We start from the raw sequence: 20,495 nt of genomic DNA on the forward strand, positions 1-20,495 counted from the left end.
TATATCCAGCTCTTGCTCAAAGTCATGGCTTTTGTTCGCAGTCTCCACTGGCACTATCATTAACACCGTGCTTCTTACACATCCTTATCATTATCACCCATTTTATGATAAACAAAGCACAAACGTGCAAAGCGGATGTGTTGACTGCACAACATCTTTCTTCCCCTCCAGTCATGAGCCAGTGAACGCTTATCTCCCCAGTCAGCCAGTTCCTTATGGAGATCAAGATGTAACCAGTAGTGGTGCTGGTAATAAAAATGTATTCCTTAATTAATTGAGCATGTTACATCCAATCCAGTTATGAAAATGTGCACTGGAGGACAAATACACATAAAAAGACACATAGCAACACATGTGGGCCTCTTCAGGGTTGAGAGGGAGCCTGGCCACTTCTGTAATTTGAGGCTCCCAATGCATTTAAAAAGCAAAGAAATATCAAAGAGTTGTAAATGTGTACATTTGTAAACTTTGGGTTGAATGATGGACAGCTTCCAGTCCTCTCTGGACCTGTGAGAGGGCTCATAGCCTCACTGGGAGAGAATCCCAGTCTGTGTGTGAGTTCTTTGAGTGTGAAGTCCCAAGTCCTTGCCCCAAGGTCCGGAGATGAGCCCCACATCTCATATAGAGATCTGGATTCAAATATACCATAAGGTAGAGCATAAAATTTTAGCCATGTGGAAACATGAAGTTACCAGGGACATAGAAGGGTTGGAAAGTGAATAGCTTTTTCTTTCTTGTGTCTTCATTACTTTGTGGATTCTTGCTGCGACCACTCCTGTTACTTCAGTGCCATTTGGGTCTTCCCACTTGGGTAGCTTTCTCATCATTCTTAGAAAGCCATGAATTAGTAGCAAAAGGGCCAGACCATTTTATAAGTGCCAGAAGACTTACTTAGATTTGTTGTTGTTTAGTCACTCAGTCGTGTCTGACTCTTTTTACCCCATGGTCTGCAGCATGCCAGGCTTTCCTGTCCTTCACCATCTCCCAGAGTTTACTCAAACTCTTGTCCATTGAGTTGGTGATGCCATCCAACCATCTCATCCTTGTTGTCCCCTTCTCCTCCTGCCTTCAATCTTTCCCAGCATCAGGGTCTTTCTAATGAGTCGGCTCTTTGCATAGGTGGCCAAAGTATTGGAGCTTCAGCTTCAGCATCAGTCCTTCCAATGAATATTCATGACTGATTTCCTTTAGGATTGACTGGTTTGATCTCCTTGCAGTCCAAGGGACTCTCAAGAGTCTTCTCCAACACCGCAGTTCAAAAGCATCAATTCTTTTGCAGTCAGCCTTCTTAATGGCCCAATTCTCACATCCATACATGACTACTGGAAAAACTTAGATTAGAAAATCAAAATACAAGAAGTGAGAGTGCAGTATATCAGCTTTCTTCCACTGTATGTGGACCCACTGACTACTTTAACCACAAGAACTACTTTGAACGACTGCATGTGCACACACACACACACAGACTCACAGTAAAGAGAAAGCAGACGCCTCCATGCCAGGAACATCTATAAAGTTCTCATTGCATGATTTTTGCTAGATCAGTAAGATTGTGTGACTGGGGAGTGTTATATGAAATAGTGTGAAAATAGTATTTCCTTAAGACTAATCTATTAGGATTCCGTTTGTACGGCCTTGTTCTAAGACTGATGCTTACTTTGTGCTCATTGTTTCTGAGGGCAGAAAGCAATTAGTTCATTTGAAACTCCATGTGATGCTTCTGAGGCCTATGGTCTCTTCCCTACCCTCGCCTGGTCCAGTTGTCTCAGCAAGGCATTTCACTCCTCCTCCCCATCCCCAGAGTTTATCTGAACATATCTGTTGCTCCATGAAAAGTATTTTGGCAGAAGCTGCTTTGCCCTGGGCTGACTAAGAGTCATCTGTCCTGAATGGCTCACAACTATTTTAACTTAATTTATTTTTATAAAATTATATATAGAGAGATAGTCACATTAATATACCCTTAAATATTAATATATATGTGTCATTTTAATAGAGACCAACATTATGACACCAAACCAAGAGTCAAATGGAGATTCCAACTCCAAAATGGTTGGGAGAAGCTGTTTTAAACCCTCTCATGGCAAAGGAAGCACAGAGAAGGATTCTGAATGTTTCCTTCTAGATCTACCATCCATATTATTCCTTCTAGGATATGACCCTCAGTGATCACACTTCAAATCTAGGCTCTTTTGCACTAAGTGAGTATTCAAAACTGAATACTAACTCTTCGATTTGAAAAAATTTCAGCAAGGACCTGGAGGACCTATCTCAGGTCACAGATCTTACCAGGAAGTAACATGCCTGGGGACTTTCTGCATAGGACTGCCCAGATGGTAAGCTGTGGCATCTTGACTCATATAATTTGAGGCCTTCTCAGTTCTTGGAACCTGTGGGCCAGTCACTTCCAGCCACAAGCATCAGTGGCTCCATCAGGGTGGCTGAATGGAAAAAGGTACAGAGGTGTGGCCCATGGCTATATGAACATCAAATCTGACAGGCCCAGTGACATCTGGATTGTTATGCTCCCAGTCGAGCTGAATGCAGCAGCTCGGAAGTGGCTTCACATCTCAAAAGCCAGTGGTATCCGTTTGCCACTGCCCATCACGAGGACAAAGGCATGGGTTAGCTACTGAAAGAGTTAGTGTTCCAGGAGTCCCAGAGGCCAGCACCAGCTACATTACTTGAAGGGCTCCGTGAACAATGAACAAACATGTGGGGCTCCAGATTCAAAGTTCCTTTCAAGATGGTGACCACAGAGCATTCAGCCAAGCATGAGGTCCTTCTAAGTGCGGGTCCCCGTGCAAGGGCATAGGTTGCACATGACATGGGCCCTGACAGAAGTGTGGCACCGGCCAAGGTGGAGACAGCTGGAAGCTCAGCAGGAGTGAGGAGGGGGCAGGGCGTCCTTGGCAGGACAGCGCTGACTCTGTCTTCACACACGTTGGATTCTTTCTTCTGTTGGGAACTGACATGCCCTTTCAGTGGTATCTAACCTACCTGTGCTTAGTAACTATTCTAACTTTGCATGACTGGTGTACAAATGAAAGCATTATCATTGTTTTAAAATACTTTGAGAAAGTTCCCAAAGATTTTAAATTCATTCACACAATCTCAGGGAATTTCGACAGCACAATTGTCAATGTAAGGAAAAAAACTGTTAGATTCTTTAAATATGACTCAAATGTTGTAAAAAAATTTTGGAAGGGTTTCAAAAAGTTTTTTACTTTCATTTATATCATCTGTGTGAACAAAGTTTATTGTTAGTGATGGCTATCAAAAATGTGAAGAGACCGTGATTAGAAAGTCTTGATTGAATTAAAGTCTTCATCAGGAATTGCTATTTCAAGCATAAAATCTGATATTAAAAACTATATTCATAAAAAGCAAATGCAAATTTTTCATTAAAAATTAAAGAGATTATTTTTTAGAAATTTTATACAAATTCAGTATTTAATATCTTCCCTAAATTTTGAATTTTATTTTCTTATAATTATATAATAAAAAGAGTAATGAAGGCTTTTGCCAAGCCCCATAGAGATGCCCAAGTCCCTCCGCATTTACCCTAGGGTGTGCTTTAAAATACTATCATTTCCGTATGTGTGCTATGAAGCAAAAAATGGGAGAAGGCACAATCTAGCCAGCAGCTCTCCCAAGGAGTCTGAAGCAAGTCATTTGCTTTGCCCACTGGTGGTAATAGAGGCTATGGGGATTGACTTGAAAAGTCAAGGCATAAAACAGGATCCACGCATAGTGACAACTAACAGTAATTCATAGAGCTGTTGAAATGAAGACATGAAACACGCATGTCAAGTGCTCAGAATAGAGCCTGGAATGTAGGAAATAGTGAATGGCATTTACCGTTACCTGGCACCTTAGATAACTAGTAAGTTGACAAATTCTGTTGATTTGTATCTACAATGCCTTAGCTCTGTTCTTTGTTGTTATTGTACAGTTGCTAAGTCACATCTGATTCTGTGACCTCATGGACTGCAGCATACCAGGCTTCCCTGCCTTTTACTATCTCTTAGAGTTTGCTCAAACTCATGTCCATTGAATCGGTGATGCCATCCAACCATCTCATCCTCTGTCTCGACTTTCCCCTTCTACCCTCAATCTTCCCCATGATCAGGGTCTTTTCCAGTGAATCAGCTGTTCACATCAAGTGGCCAAAGTATTGGAGCTTCAGCATCAGTCCTTCCAATGAATATTCAAGGTTGATTTCCTTGAGGATTGACTGGTTTGATCTCCTTGCTATCCAAGGGACTCTCAGAAATCTTCTCTAGCACCACAGTTTGAAAGCATCAGTTCTTCTGTGCTCAGCCTTCCTTATGGTCCAACTGTCACATCCATACATGGCTATTGAAAAAACAAAGCTTTTACTAGATGGACCTTTGTTGGCAAAGTGATATCTCTGCTTTTGAATATACTGTCTAGGTTTGTGATAGTTTTTCTATCAAGGAGCAAGCCTCTTTTAATTGTAGGGGTACAGTCACCATCTGCAGTGATTTTGCAGCCCAAGAAAATAAAATCTGTCACTGTTTCCATTTTTTCCCTTCTATTTGACATAAAGTGATGGGACCAGATGCCATGATCTTCATTTTTTGAATGTTGAGTTTTAAGTTAGCCTTTTCACTTTCTTGTTTCACCTTCATCAAGAGGTTCTTTAGTTCCTCTTCGCTTTCTGTCATTAGGGTGGTATCACCTGCATATCTGAGGTTGTTGATATTTCACATGGCACTCTTGATTCCAGCTTGTGAGTCATCCAGCCTGGCATTTCTCATGATGTATTCTGCATCTAGGTTAAATAAGCAAGGTGACAATATATAGCCTTGATGTACTCCTTTCCCAATTCTGAACCAGTCTGTTCCATGTCCAATTCTAACTGTTACTTCTTGACCTGCATACACATTTCTCAGGAGGCAGGTAAGGTGGTCTGGTATTCCCATCTCTTGAAGAATTTTCCACAGTTTGTTGTGATCCACACAGTTGAAGGCTTTAATGTAGTCAATGAAGCAGATGTAGATGTTTTTCTGGAATTCTTTTGCTTTTTCTGTGATCCAACAGATGTGGCAATTTGATCTCCGGTTCCTCTGCTTTTTCTAAATCCAGCTTGTAGATCTGGAAGTTCTTGGTTCATGGACTGTTGAAGCCTAGCTTGAAGGATTTTGAGCATTGCCTTGCTAGCATGTGAAATGAGCTAAATAATTGTACGGTAGTTTAAACATTGTTTGGCATTGCCCTTTTTGGAAGTTGGAATGAAAACTGACCTTTTCCAATACTCCAAAACCTTCCAATACTTCAAAACTCCAATTGTTGAGTTTTCCAAATTTGCTGGCATATTGAGTACATCATTTAACAGCATCATTTTTTAGGATTTGAAATAGCTCATCTGGAATTTCGTCACCTCCACTAGCTTTGTAGTAGTGCTTCCTGAGGTCCACTTGACTTCACACTCCAGGATGTCTGGCCTGGGTGACTTTACTTTCCATTTCTCTTGTTCCGCAGTACCATGTTCAGCATTTTATCACTGCTCATCTGACAGTTGTATTTGCCTCTTAATTTGTCTTTTAGCTTCTGTCATCTTCATTTTTGAACCCTCTGGTTCAGTTAAGATGCTTTAAGCAGCAAGTAACAGAATATCCAACTCAAGCGTGTTCTTCCATATATTAAGATGTCCGAAGTTTCCAGAGTCGGTTCAGCAATTCGACAATATTAGGCCTCAGGTTTAGGGAATGTGTTCATGTGTGTGTGTGGCTTTGTTTGTTTTGTCTTTCCCCTCATGGTCTCAGTGTGGCTGCAATGGCTCCAAGTAGCACCGCTACTCATGCTAACATCCAAAAGCATAGAGAAAAGTCGTGTTCTCATTGTGTACCTCCTTATCCACGGTGGAAATTTCTTCCAGAAAGTCTCTTCAAGTTCCTCAGAACACATCTACCTTAAACCAATCATAGACAAAGGGCAATGGGATTGCAACAGTTGGTTTAGATTTCTCATCATTTATCCCTAGGCCTTGGCCTGCTTTCCTTGAGCATAGTACTAGTCCTGTACTCAAACAGAACTGGGATTCTGATAGCCAGGAAGGAATAACAGCTGTTGAGTAAATAACCAGCATTTTCAGCCAGTCCTTCGTACATGCCTCTGGCAGATTCATCAGGGATTTCCTGCTTGAACAAGAGCTCCCAGCAGGCCCTTTGCCTGGAATTAAGTCTTTTGTCCCTAATTTAGCCAGTGAGGTCAGATGTCACCAGCAAAATGCCCTTGGAGTATCCTATATACATTTCCTTCATAACTCCTTATCACCTATTGTAATTAAACATGAATTTAGGGAAGTTTTTGACTAGTATCTCCACCCAACTAACTCTAGAATATAAATGTCATTAGGACCAGATGTGTTTGGCTTACCCTTACACTCAACACCTAGCAATTCTTGGACAATTCATTCTTGAGTGAATGAATGCCTATACCTGTCAAAAGGGAGCAAGCAATTTCAACAGCTAGATATTTAGACTAGCAAAAACAGGTTTCTACCTAGCTATCAAAAGAGGTTGAAAGAATTTGGTACCTCAGCATCACCAACATTTTGTTAAAGGACTAATTGCCAAGCCCCTTGTGCATGTGGGACCATTAGTAATTCTGTAGCTATGCAAATTAAAACAGTGATGTATGATTTATAGCTTTAATAACATTCTGAAGGCTCTTAAATTTTAATCACTTGCAACATCCTTTTTAATATTCAATTACTTTATTAACTAATTAGGTCACTTGCTGAAAAAGCACATAAGGCTTGTGCTATTTTAATATCAGCTGAGCCTCACAAAATACCTTTGAAATGGTGCAAATGGTTTATTTATTTTAAACAGATCATTAAGATGCTATAATTAATAAACCAATTATGAAAAAAGGCCCAATAGTGATAGATGCACAAGTACAATAGCACTGTCCAATGGGTTAGTCATTTTTATCCACATACATCAAGGGGCTAAACTTAAGTGAAAACCCACTGTAAAAAGTGCCTTCCTAAATAATTAACGTGTGCAATGACTGATAACCATATCACGGCAAACCTGACTTGAGGCTTGTTCATTACACAAACTGTAATGTGTACTTTGGTTTCATCTAATGACACTCACGATGGAAAATCCACAGCACACTAAGCTTGGTGTTTCTTGATTACTTACAAGGGCTTAATTTGCAGACGGAGCTGGGCACTTCACGTCTTATCAGTGCTTTGGAGTGAGCCGAGCCTCCCAGAGGAGAATCAGGAGACACATGCAGGTTTGGCGGCATCCCTGGATATTGATTTCTTAGCACCGTGTTAAGGTCTTCAAAGCAAACAGTGTGAACAAAGAAAGCTGAGGCCATGCCTGTGGGGGTTCTTCACCCAATATTCTCAAAGGAGACCATGGATCATAGTACTAAGTCTGCTTGTCAAAGGCACAGAGATGTTGGGGCTATGGCTGAGGATAAGTAGGAAGCAGCTTGGAATTGAGTTTTATTTCTAGGATCAGGGTGAGGCAAGAAGAACCAGTTCCTTTGACTGGTTTGGGAAAGAATGCTGGCACTTAGAGACTAGGTGATCTTTCTTGCTTCTTGTTGTTTAGTCACTAAGTTGTATCAGACTCCTTGTGACCCCATGGACTGCAGCACACCAGGCTCCTCTGTCCTCCACTATCTCCCAAAGTTTGTCCAGGTTCATATCCATTGAGTTGGTGATGCCATCTAGCCATCTCATCCTCTGCCACCTCCTTCTCCTTTTGCCTTCAATCTTTCCCAGCATCAGGGTTTTTTTTTCCGGCTAATAACAATATAATAATAAAACCATAATAACCATCGTGTACTGAGTCCTTTCTGTCTACTCTATAAACACTGTTGATCACCTGTATCATCTGTTGGATATTTCAGGGTATTTGTTGAGTCAACATTTATTTACTGAGCACATCCTAGGACCAGGCACTGTTCTCAGCACTGGAGATCTTGCGATGAATGGGATAGACAAGTCCCTTGCTCTCATGGTGCTCACATTCTATTAGGGAAGAGAAACAAAAATCATACAGCACAAGGGAACAAAGTATAAACAGCCACTTTAGCCAATGCAAAGTGCTAGGGAAAAGGCCAACCAGAAGATGGGAGATAGTAATGGCAGTGACTGAGGCAGGTTCTTGTGACAAATGGCCGAGGGGGTGGGGGGCGGTGTTGGCCAACTCAAACTTTGTTTCCTCCCCTCCCCCACCAACTCCCACTCCCGGTTTCACCAGTTGTTAAGGACAATGGGACATGGCATTATTATGCTGCCGTCATTAGCATCGCCATTCTTTTTGCAGGTTTAGGCTCATTTTTGCAGTCAGACCCCAATATGAACTTGTGTGCATTTTATTGTTAGTGTGTATGTTGGTAGGTGAAAACTACACAGAGAGATATTCCTCTTCCCTTATGTCTTCCTGCCACTGTCCTGCTCTGCAAATGGTTACAGCTATGTTTATGTATTTCTAGCCTGTTTTAGCACCTACATGATGTGTTGATGAATCTTTAAAATATTCATAAATTTCCAGATTGTCCCATGGATGCTAAATTCTTTGGGAAGAGCAACATGGCCCAAACAGTGACATGAGTGCAGCTCAAATACATGGAGGAAGTATCATCCCGCCTGGGGCCCTAAGGGAAGACCTCAAGAAGAACCCCTATAATCTCTGTCCATTATAAACTAAACAGTGTTCTAGCAAAGTGGGATCTTAGCTTGTGAACCACTGGGCCTTTTTAAAATATATATATATATATCCATGAGGACCAGTATGTACCTGACTCCCAGCACCAGCTCAATTTATCTCTTAGAGGTATGTTGAGAACATAACTTTTGAGTAAGATAAGAAAAAGTTTAACATAAGCAGGCCCCTTTATTCGTGAATAATCACTTTTGTGGGTGAAGTTCTTTTGGAGTCAAATGAGACTTTGTTCTTTCCTTCTTTTCCAACCCACAAATGGATGCTAATCATGAATGTAAGTGAAAGGAATACACTATTGATAACTCTGTATCAAGGAAGAGAAGGCTGTGAATTTTGCAGTGAACTTGGACAAGAAAAAGCCAGTTCTGTATCTCTTTCTTGTCCTTGAAGGAGACTAGAAGGTCTTTTCAGAAGTCTTCACAAAAGTTTCTATTTTACATTCTCATTGCTTTCTCTACCTATCACATGGTTCAAAATAATTTTTTAAATTTTTGTTCCATTTAATCACTAGTATTATAACAGCACTATAATCTGTATGTCATTGCAAATGTCTATTTCTGCCACACTGAGTATTAATAGATCTTTTCTAAGAAAGTGGATTACTATAAACTGTTTTATAAAAAGATTAACTCTGAGTTATAGATGAATACTAGGAAGATTTGGGAGCCCAGTCCATTTGTGGCTTAGGTCTTCTTTCTTTTTTTGAAATTTGGAGCTGGAGTACGATGGTTGGGTTTTGAGATCTCCAAAGGACTGTATCAGGGCTTCCCTGATAACTCGATAAAGAATCTGCCTGCAATGCAGGATACCCCGGTTCAATTCCTGGGTCAGGAGACAGAATAGGCTACCCACTCCAGTATTCTTGGGTTTCCCTTGTGGCTCAGTTGGTAAAAAAATCCGCCTGCAGTGTGGGAGACCTGGGTTTGATCCCTGGGTTGGGAAAATCCCCTGGAAAAGGGAAAGGCTACCCACTCCAGTATTCTGGCCTGGAGAATTTCATGGACTGTATATAGTCCATGGGGTGGCAAAAAGTCAGACATGTCTGAGTGACTTTCACTTTCACTTTTCAAGGACTGTAAAAAACAACCTATGATCCTTCCCATGTGAGGGCTGCCTCTTGGACACACATCTTTATTTAAGAGTGGTATCTTCAGGGTTTTCTACCCTCTTGCACTCAGGGATAGATAGAAGAGAGAGCAAGTGTGCCTAGAGAAAACAGTTCACAAACATACCAGTAGTGCAAGTCCTAGTCTTAACAACCCCTTTATCACATTTGGTAGTAATCACACTTTTTTGACTGAACATCCTATTCATAAATGGTGTTTAGTGTCCCACCCCAAACAGACATCTGCTCTATTGTCAGTCTACATATTAGTCATTAGTAAAGTCCAAAATCACTGCAGATGGTGATTGCAGCCATGAAATTAAAAGATGCTTACTCCTTGGAAGGTGTGACCAACCTAGATAGCATATTCAAAAGCAGAGACATTACTTTGCCAACAAAGGTCCATCTAATCAAGGCTATGGTTTTTCCAGTAGTCATGTTTGGATATTAGAGTTGGACTGTGAAGAAAGCTGAGCGCTGAAGAATTGATGCTTTTGAACTGTGATGTTGGAGAAGACTCTTGAGAGTCCCTTGGACTGCAAGGAGATCCAACCAGTCCATTCTAAAGATCAGTCCTGGGTGCTCTTTGGAAGGAATGATGCTGAAGCTGAAACTCCAATACTTTGGCCACCTCATGCGAAGAGTTGACTCACTGGAAAAGACCCTGATCCTGGGAGGGATTCGGGGCAGGAGGAGAAGGGGATGACAGAAGATAAGATGTCTGGATGGCATCACCAACTCAATGGACATGAGTTTGAGTGAACTCTGGGAGTTGGTGATGGACAGGGAGGCCTGGCGTGCTGCAGTTCATGGGGTTGCAAAGAGTCGGACACGACTGAACGACTGAACTGAACTGAACTGAAAGTTATTTTTCTATATTTTAGACATGATAAATACAAATAGATACTCCATTCTTGTCATGCCTCATAGATCTCCTGGCCTTAATCTGGGCCTGTGTGAGCCTACCTTTGAAGATCACTGCTCTGAACAATTGAGGTAACTTGAGGTAAATGAATAAGTGTTCTTGAAGAAATGTACCTTATGTTGATGGGGAAGAGATCCACCTCTAGGAACACTTTAAGAGCATTTTTGGGCTTTTCTTGCATAGGAATCTGGATGGAAAATGCATTAAATAGAACACTCTGGCCTTTGACCTTCCCTGGAGTTTCTCTTGGGATCAGTGATCAGAGCTTTGAAAAGAGATCTGCAGTTATTCATATGCCAATGTCTCCTCAAGTTCTGCCCCATTCATATTACCATCACAATTTTTACCTTCTCAAAGTACCATGGTATTTTTATTTTAGGAATAGTTGTATTTAAATTTTCTCATTTTCACTTAAATTAAAAAAGATCTTTTATATCACTATCATAAATGTAAAGTCAACTTTGCTTGCCATAAATAGTGAGAAATTAAAAAAAGAAAAAAAAAGCATGTAATTATTAAACTTTTCAAAACCACAATGAGATACCACCTCACACCTATGAGAATGGTTATTACCAAAAAGACATGAGACAACAAGTATTGTCGAGGATATGGAGAAAGGGGAAACTTCGTGCACCATTGGTGGAAATGTAAATTGGTATAGCCACTATGGACAAGAGTATGGAGGTTCCTCAGAAAATTAAGAATAGAACTACTGTACAGAATTTTACTTCTGGTTTATATCCAAAGGAAATGAAAACAGGATATAAAAGAGATATCTGCACTCCCAAGTACACTGCAATATCATTTACAATAGCCAGGATATGGAGACAACCTAAATGTCTATCAATGAATGAGTGGACAATGCTATGAAATGTATGTACAACAGAATATTATTCAGCGGTAAGAAAGATGGAAATCTTGCCATTTGTGAAAGCATGGATGGAGTGCTAGGGCATTGTGCTAAGTGAAATAAGTCAGACAGAGGAAGACAAACACTGCACGTTATCACTTGTAGTGGGATAAAAAGAAGTCAAACTCATACAAACAAAAAGTAGAAAAGTGGCTGAGAGGTAAGGGAAATAGGGAAAGATTGGTAAAAGAGTACAAACTTTTGCCTATAAGATGAGTAAGTTCTGAGGATCTGATGTAAAACATGGTGACTGCAGTTTATAACATTGTATCGTATAACTGAAGTTCAGCTCAGTTCAGTTCAGTTCAGTGGCTCAGTCATGTCCGACTCTTTGTGACCCCATGAATTGCAGCACGCCAGGCCTCCCTGTCCATCACCAACTCCCAAAGTTCACTCACACTCACGTCCATCGAGTCAGTGATGCCATCCAGCCATCTTATCCTCTTTTGTCCCCTTCTCCTCCTGCCCCCAATCCCTCCCAGCATCAGAGTCTTTTCCAATGAGTCAACTCTTCACATGAGGTGGCCAAAGTACTGGAGTTTCAGCTTCAGCATCATTCCTTCCAAAGAAATCCCAGGGCTGATCTCCTTCAGAATGGACTGGTTGGATCTCCTTGCAGTCCAAGGGACTCTCAAGAGTCTTCTCCAACACCACGGTTCAAAAGCATCAATTCTTCGGCGCTCAGCTTTCTTCACAGTCCAACTCTCACATCCATATGTGACCACTGGAAAAACCATAGCTTTGACTAGACAGACCTTTGTTGGCAAAGTAATGTCTCTGCTTTTGAATATGCTATCTAGGATGGTCCTAATTTTCCTTCCAAGGAGTAAGCATCTTTTAATTTCATGGCTGCAATCACCATCTGCAGTGATTTTGGAGCCCAAAAAAATAAAGTCTGACACTGTTTCCACTGTTTCCCCATCTATTTCCCATGAAGTGACGGGACCAGATGCCATGATCTTAGTTTTCTGAATGTTGAGCTTTAAGCCAACTTTTTCACTCTTCTCTTTCACTTTCATCAAGAGGCTTTTTAGTTCCTCTTCACTTTCTGCCATAAGGGTGGTGTCATCTCCATATCTGAGGTTATTGACATTTCTCCCAGCAATCTTGATTGCAGCTTGTGCTTCTTCCAGCCCAGTGTTTCTCATGATGTACTCTGCTGCTGCTGCTGCTGCTAACTCTGCATATAAGTTAAATAAGCAGGGTGACAATATACAGCTGCTTAGATAGTAAAACTTAAATGATCTCATAAAAAAATGTATATGAGGTGATGGATGTGTTAATGAAGTAAGTGGGAGAATCCTTTCACAATGTAAACGTGTATCAATTAAATTGTTACAATGAACGTGTTAAATATCATACAGTTTTGTCAATTATACCTCAATAAACCTCTGTTACCTTTTATTACCTCAATAAAGCTGGGGGGAAAAGCCTTTTAAAATGTCCCTTCCCCCCAAAGAAGAAAGAATTTTCACATGCTACCGAAAATCACCAAACCAACCCAAACAGAAAATCCAAAGCACCACGTGTTGGAAAGTATTGCCTTAAGCTATTTAAAAATTAACTTTGAGGGCTTCCCTGGTGGTACAGAGTGCCTGAAGAACTGTGGATGGAATTTCATAACATTGTACAGGAGGCAGTGATCAAAACCATCCCTAAAAAAAAGAAATGCAAAAAAGGCAAAATGGGTTAGCTAAGGAGGCCTTACAAATAGCTGAGAAAAGACAAGCAAGAGGCAAAGGAGAAAAGGAAAGATATACCCATCTGAATGCAGAGATCCAAATAATAGCAAGGAGAGATAAGAAAGCCTTAGTGAACAATGCAAAGAAATAGAGGAAAACAATAGAATGGGAAAGATTAGAGATCTCCTCAAGAAAATTAGAGATACCAAGGGAACATTTCATGCAAAGATGGGAACAATAAAGGACAAAAATGGTATGGACCTAACAGAAGCAGAATATATTGAAAAGAGGTGGCAAGAATGTACAGAAGAACTATACAAAAAAGATCTTAAAGACCTAGATAACCACGATGGTGTGATCACTCACCTGGAGCCAGACATCTTGGAGTGTGAAATCAAGTGGGCCTTAGGAAGCATCACTATGAACAAAGCTAATGCAGGTGATGGAATTCCAGTTGAGCTATTTCAAATCCTAAAAGATAATGCTGTTACAGTGCTGCACTTAATATGTCAGCAAATTTTGAAAACTCAGCAGTGGCCACAGGACTGGAAAAGGTCAGTTTTCATTCCAATCCTAAAGAAGGGTAATCCCAAGGAATGCTCAAACTGCCACACAATTGCACTCATTTCACATGCTAGCAAAGTAATGCTCAAAATTCTCCAAGCGAGGATTCAACAGTATGTAAACCGAGAATGTCGAGATGTTCCAGCTGGATTTAGAAAAGGCAGAGGAACCAGAGATCAAATTGCCAACATCTGTTGGATCATAGAAAAAGCAAGAGAATTCCAGAAAAACATCTGCTTCATTGACTATCCTAAAGCCTTTGACTGTGTGGATCACAACAAACTTGAAAATTCTTCAAGAGATGGCAATACCAGCCCATGCCGGGGTCCAGCCCCGGCTGATCCAGGGTATTCAAAGGAGAGACGGCATCGGCAACCTATTTATTTAAATATTCATCAAAGATATAAAGAGTAATAGAAAGAGGATAGCTCAGTGAGGAAGTTCAGTGGAGAAAAGAGGCTGAAATAAGGATAGCTCAGTAGGAAAATTCAGCGAAGAAAAGAGGCTGAATAAAATTCCAAAGCAAGGAATTTACGTCAAGGCCGCAGGCGTCCTCCTGTTCTCCCGAAGGAGAGGAGACACTAAGGCCTCCTCAGTCAGATCTTAGAAGCCCAGGCAAAATTAGTAGGCTTGACGAGCTTCCCCGCCTCAGAGGAAAAATTCAGCCAGAAGGTGAAAGAACGACATGGGGAGACCAAGTTTCGGTGAACAAGGCCCGCACTTTATTTTCCAAAGTAGTTTTTATACCTTAAGTTATGCATAGAGGATAATGGGGGAAGGGGTAGAGTCATGCAAGGACAGCAGTTCCTGATCCTAATCGAAGCCAGGCTTTCAAACTTATCATATGCAAAAGTTTAGTTGATTTACATCATCTTCTGGCCAGGAGGCCTGTTAACATTTTAAGAAATAAAGGTGATTATTCTAAAGTCAGGCACCAGCCTCTAAAAAGCATTGGATAAAGTTGCATTCCTGTAGGGCAAAGGTGAGGTGGGCTCAATCAAAAAAAGAATTAACTCAAGGGTCCAAGGTTACAAACATTGAGGCTACTACTTACATTTCTATACACCCATTATATCAATCAATACACTGCCAAGGACACAGTAGGTAAGGGATATGGAGACTTAGCAGCAAACATTGGCCCAACAAGTGAAAAACCCTTCACCAATACAATTTCTAATCAATCTTTTAACTGCTCAAAGGAATCTGTATTTAGACAGTTTAGAACATTTCATGCCTCTCCCAGTTGGGAGGCTCTGAGCAATCACATGTGGCCAGAAAAACCTATTCAGGCAGGCTAGAGGATTTCCAAAGGAGTTTGTAGGTTGAAACACTGTCACACCCAGGAATTATTAACTGGAGCTGTAAGCTAACTCTTTTTTCAGAGAGAGGTAGTGGGGGACAGCCCCCCGTAAAGTCAGAGGTGTAGGTGAAAGCACAAAGCAGAAAGTAGGCAGACTCTGGTTTTGGGGGTAGATGCTCTAGAATTTCCAGGGGGACTCCTGAGGCTCGATCCCGCCTTTGCGTATGCCAAGCCTCCTTCCTCATGACCTTTGCCATGGGCGGAGCTCGCTCCCAGCAAGACCACCTTACCTGCCTCCTGTGAAACCTATATGCAGGTCAAGAAGCAACAGTTAGAATCGGACATGGAACAATAGACTGGTTCAAAATTGGGAAAGGAGTTCAGAATTACATCAAGGCTGCATATTTTCACCCTGTTTATTTTACTTATATGCAGAGTACATCATGTGAAATTCTGGACTGGATGAAGCACAAGCTGGAATCAAGGTTTCTGGGAGAAATATCAATAACCTCAGATACGCAGATGACATCATCCTTATGACAGAAAGCAAAGAGGAACTAAAGAGTCTCTTGATGAAAGTGAAAGAGGAGAGTTAAAACCTGGTTTAAAATTAACAAGCAACTCCTACAGCTCAACTCCAGAAAAATAAATGACCCAATCAAAAAATGGGCCAAAGAACTAAATAGACATTTCTCCAAAGAAGACGTACAGATGGCTAACAAACACATGAAAAGATGCTCAACATCACTCATTATCAGAGAAATGCAAATCAAAACCACTATGAGGTACCATTTCACACCAGTCAGAATGGCTGCGATCCAAAAGTCTACAAATAATAAATGCTGGAGAGGGTGTGGAGAAAAGGGAACCCTCTTACACTGTTGGTGGGAATGCAAACTAGTACAGCCACTATGGAGAACAGTGTGGAGATTCCTTAAAAAACTGGAAATAGAACTGCCTTATGATCCAGCAATCCCACTGCTGGACATTCACCCTGAGGAAACCAGAAGGGAAAGAGACACATGTACCCCAATGTTCATCGCAGCACTGTTTATAATAGCCAGGACATGGAAGCAACCTAGATGTCCATCAGCAGATGAATGGATAAGAAAGCAGTGGTACATATACACAATGGAGTATTACTCAGCCATTAAAAAGAATACATTTGAATCAGTTCTAATGAGGTGGATGAAACTGGAGCCTATTATACAGAGTGAAGTAAGCCAGAAGGAAGAACACCAATACAGTATACTAACGCATATATACGGAATTTAGAAAGAGGGTAACAATAACCCTGTATACGAGACAGCAAAAGAGACACTGATGTATAGAACAGTCTTATGGACTCTGGGAGAGGGAGAGGGTGGGAAGATTTGGGAGAATGGCATTGAAACATGTAAAATATCATGTATGAAACGAGATGCCAGTCCAGGTTCGATGCTTGGGGCTAGTGCACTGGGACGACCCAGAGGGATGGTATGGGGAGGGAGGAGGGAGGAGGGTTCAGGATGGGGAACACATGTATACCTGTGGTGGATTCATTTTGATATTTGGCAAAACTAATACAATTATGTAAAGTTTAAAAATAAAATAAAATTAAAAAAAATTAACATTGAAAAAACTAAGATCATGGCATCTGGTTCTATCACTTCATGGCAGATGGGGAAAAAATGGAAACAGCGACAGACTCTTTTTTCTTGGGCTCCAGAATCACTGCAGATAATGAGTGCAGCCGTGCAATTAAAAGATGCTTGTTCCTTGGAAAGAAAGCTATGACCAACCTAGACAGTATATTAAAGAGCAGAGACATTACTTTGCTGACAAAGGTCCATTTAGTCAAAGCTATGGTTTTTCCAGTAGTCATGTATGGATATGACAGTTGGACCATAAAGAAGGCTGATTGCCAAGGAATTGATGCTTTTGAACTGTGGCATTGGACAAAATCCTTGAGAGTCCCTTGGACTGGAAGGAGATCAAACCAGTCAATCCTAAAGGAAATCAACCCTGACTATTCATTGGAATGACTGTTGCCGAAGCTCCAATACTTTGGCCACCTGATGTGAAGAGCCAACTCTAGAAAAGACCCTGATGCTGAGAAAGATTGAAGGCAGGAGGAGAAGGGGATGACAGAGGATGAGATGATTGGATGGCATCACTGACTTAATGGACATGAGTTTGAGCAAGCTCCAGGAGATGGAGAAGGACAGGGAATCCTGGCATGCTGCAGTCCATGGGGTTGCAAAGAGTCGGACACAACTCAGCAGCTGAACAACAACAACAGTGGATAAGAATCTGCCTGCCAATGCAGCAGACACAGGTTCCATCCCTGATCTGGGAAGATCCCACATACCACAGGGCATCTAAATCCCGTGAGCCACAACTGCTGAAGCCTGTGTGCCTGGAGCCTGTGCTCCAGAGCAAGAGAAGGCCATGCACCTCAGTGAAGAGCAGCCCCCACTCACTGCAACTAGAGAAAGCCTGCACAGCCATGGAAACCCAGTGCAACTAAGAATAAATAAATAATTTAAAAAAAAACAATATATTTTGTAGACTTTCCTTTAATTGGTTTTGCTGGCTCTCTTGACACGTGTAATCATGCCACAGATTATATCCTGAGCTCCGTGAGATGTTTTCCTCTTCCATTTGGAAGCTGTAGACTGTGCAGGGTGTAGCACTGTGTGTGCTAGGCTTCTCAGGCGCCTTCTAGCTCTGCCACTGATTGCCGTGCTGTGTGCCACAGGACCTCGTTTCCCCAGTCACCCACTGACCTGGATCACTGAGAAGTCTATATTCTCAGCTCTGTCAATGTCAGTGGTTCTCCTCCCACATCATAGGTTTCTGTTTTTTTTGTTTTTTTTTTTTAAAGATCTCATCTGGTGTTAGTGGTGCTAACAATTTGAGAATCAACTTGTATATTCTCTGGAAATATTTAGTCTCAGTTTTTTTCCTAGCTCTATCAAGAAAGTTATAGGACCTCAGTTTCTCCTTCTGGAAAAGGAAGCTAGCCTAGTATAACTGAAATATGATGGGCAGAAGAGTCCTTTGTTTTCTGGAAAAAAAAAAAGTATGCTGCACAGAGAAGGAAGAACCAATCTGTATAACAACCAACACCCAGATGGGCATGAGTCTGGCAGCCTAGCTGTGACATTTCCTCAGGGCTGTGTCCTTAGTGCCCTGGGCAGTGAGTCAGCAGGGCCCGAATGTTGAACACATCTGCTGTTGTGGAGGAAAGACAGTGGATCAAGCACAAGTCAAGGCAGCATGTGGGAAGCAACTTCAAGTGCAGCTCTAAGGGGCCACATGCCACACCTCCAGCAGCCTGGGTAACAGCGCAGGCTTGGGAGTTAGGAGAGCTGCCAGGACCGTGGGCCATTTTCTTCAACTCTACTGAGCCCCTGTTTGCTCCTAATCTGGAAAATGAGGCCTACACTGTGGATTTGTGTGTTATTTCAGTAGCACTTGATAAAGAGTGTAGGCTCTTCTCTGACCCTTTCTTCTTTGAGCATGTTTGGCCTGCAAGAGATGGTGAGAGGCCCAAGTCTGCTGTTTCCTCTGCTGGGTTCAGTTTCCACCTGACTCTTTGAATGTGTCCTAGTGTTTAAAGACTCAGGTCCATATAATTACACTCCACTTTACATATATTTTATTACGTGCTATACGTAACTCTATATGTTTATGCATATATAGTTGTGTAGGCTTGTATACGCAAATCCATGACAACTTAAGGGATTTTCAAGGGCAATTCTGACACTACCCAATATCTGTCATATTCCTGCTTCTACAATCAAACCCAACACAAGCTGTAACTTCATTGTATAATAATTTCAACTGACAGGACATCATGAGAATTCAATGGGAGAATGCCCAAAAACTTTTTAGCATAATGCCTGGCACATAGATGATCATAAAGGTTAATAGAACCTTGATTATAATATTATTATTATTTTTCACCCAGAGAGGAAACTATCAGTTGTAAGTGCCTACTCTGTTGTTATTATTGATATCATTATCCAAGGAAAGAGAGAGTGATCACTTCCCCTATGTTCCTCAGTCTTCACAGAGAAGTATGGGTATTTCAACAGACATGCCATGAGTCCAGGTGAAGGCCTCCAGGATCCCAGTTCAGTGACGGGAGAACAGGCGCTGAGTGTGCCTGCACTGGGGGGCAGTCTCCCTTGGTTGGTGCATGTGAGCAGAGCCAGTGGATAAACTCTGGAGAGGTAGCCTGTAGTTAGATGGCCTTGAATATCTAGACTTGATTCAGTTGGGAATGTTATGAGTGGAGAAAGATGCATAAGATTTCTGAAATGAAGGGAAGATTAGAAACATGGAAACCAGTTAGGAAGCTGTTACAAGGTGTTTGTGAAAGTCTTTCTGAAATCAAATGAGAATGGTGGCAGAGGGAATGGAAAAGATGTTAGTAGGTTCAGAGCTATGTTAATCCTGTGTATTTCCTGAGCAGATCTTGTATGTTTTATTGTTCTTTTTAGCTACAAAGAGTTATACAGTCTCATCTTTTCAAAGTTTTTGATGTTTTTGCCCATCCAATAACAAATTTTGAAAATTCCTTTTAAAGTATAAAAATATGTAATTTTGAAAGCTAAAATAGGAATTTAAATAATGACTTAGAATTACTGAAGAATTTGATCAACCACACTGATGGCTGATTCCTGAGAATGCACCTGGGAAGCCCATAGAAAATCCTCAGCATGGGGCCCATACTTGCCATATAAAAATAAAAATAGTTTTCTCTGCCTTGGCAGATTGCTCCTAACTGAAACCCACTGAACCTATTATCTGCCACCAAACAGTTTTGGAACATGGTGTGGTAAAGGGGGAAAAAAGAATAATAAGAGGTTGCTTCACATATATGTTATGAGGGGTGAATGAATAATACTACTTACATGTTCTGAGTTTAAGCTATTTGTTAGTGTTTAAGATATGCAGTTGTACATACGAGATGCATGATAATTTCTTAGGAAAATTTTTCTTTAAAAACAAAAATTGTTTTTGTAGTTTTTGTATGGAAAATGCTACAAATATAATTACATCTGCTTGATAGTATGGCATTAGAATTCCTTCAAATAAATGTCTCCCTTCCCATTCAGAGTTAGAGATTATTATTGCATATCCAAATATATGATTTCCTACTAGTTTGTGACATAGAATATTATCATAGTTACATGAGCAATACAATCTGTTCTTCCCTTCTAAACCACTTTCCTTTATCACTGAGTCCATCATTTGAAGTTTTTGGTATTTGACTTTGCATCTGTAATGTGAGCA

General features: G+C 41.0%; 1 protein-coding gene across 3 annotated transcripts in view; it reads left to right on the plus strand.

Annotated features, from left to right (window-relative positions):
• LSM11 (LSM11, U7 small nuclear RNA associated) overlaps positions 1-20,495 on the plus strand; it is a 128,986-nt gene that overhangs the window by 16,644 nt on the left and 91,847 nt on the right. The window contains exon 5 of one of the 3 annotated variants that reach the window (XM_070793929.1): positions 7,199-10,261. The exons of the other annotated variants lie outside the window; for them this stretch is intronic. Within the exon in view, the coding sequence (XP_070650030.1) occupies positions 7,199-7,322 (124 nt within the window). The 3' untranslated portion in view covers positions 7,323-10,261. Of the gene's footprint in view, positions 1-7,198; positions 10,262-20,495 lie in introns of those variants that run through there. 3 annotated transcript variants of the gene reach the window in all.

This window comes from Bos indicus, chromosome 7, assembly GCF_029378745.1.
Source record: "Bos indicus isolate NIAB-ARS_2022 breed Sahiwal x Tharparkar chromosome 7, NIAB-ARS_B.indTharparkar_mat_pri_1.0, whole genome shotgun sequence".
Lineage (NCBI taxonomy): Eukaryota > Metazoa > Chordata > Mammalia > Artiodactyla > Bovidae > Bos > Bos indicus.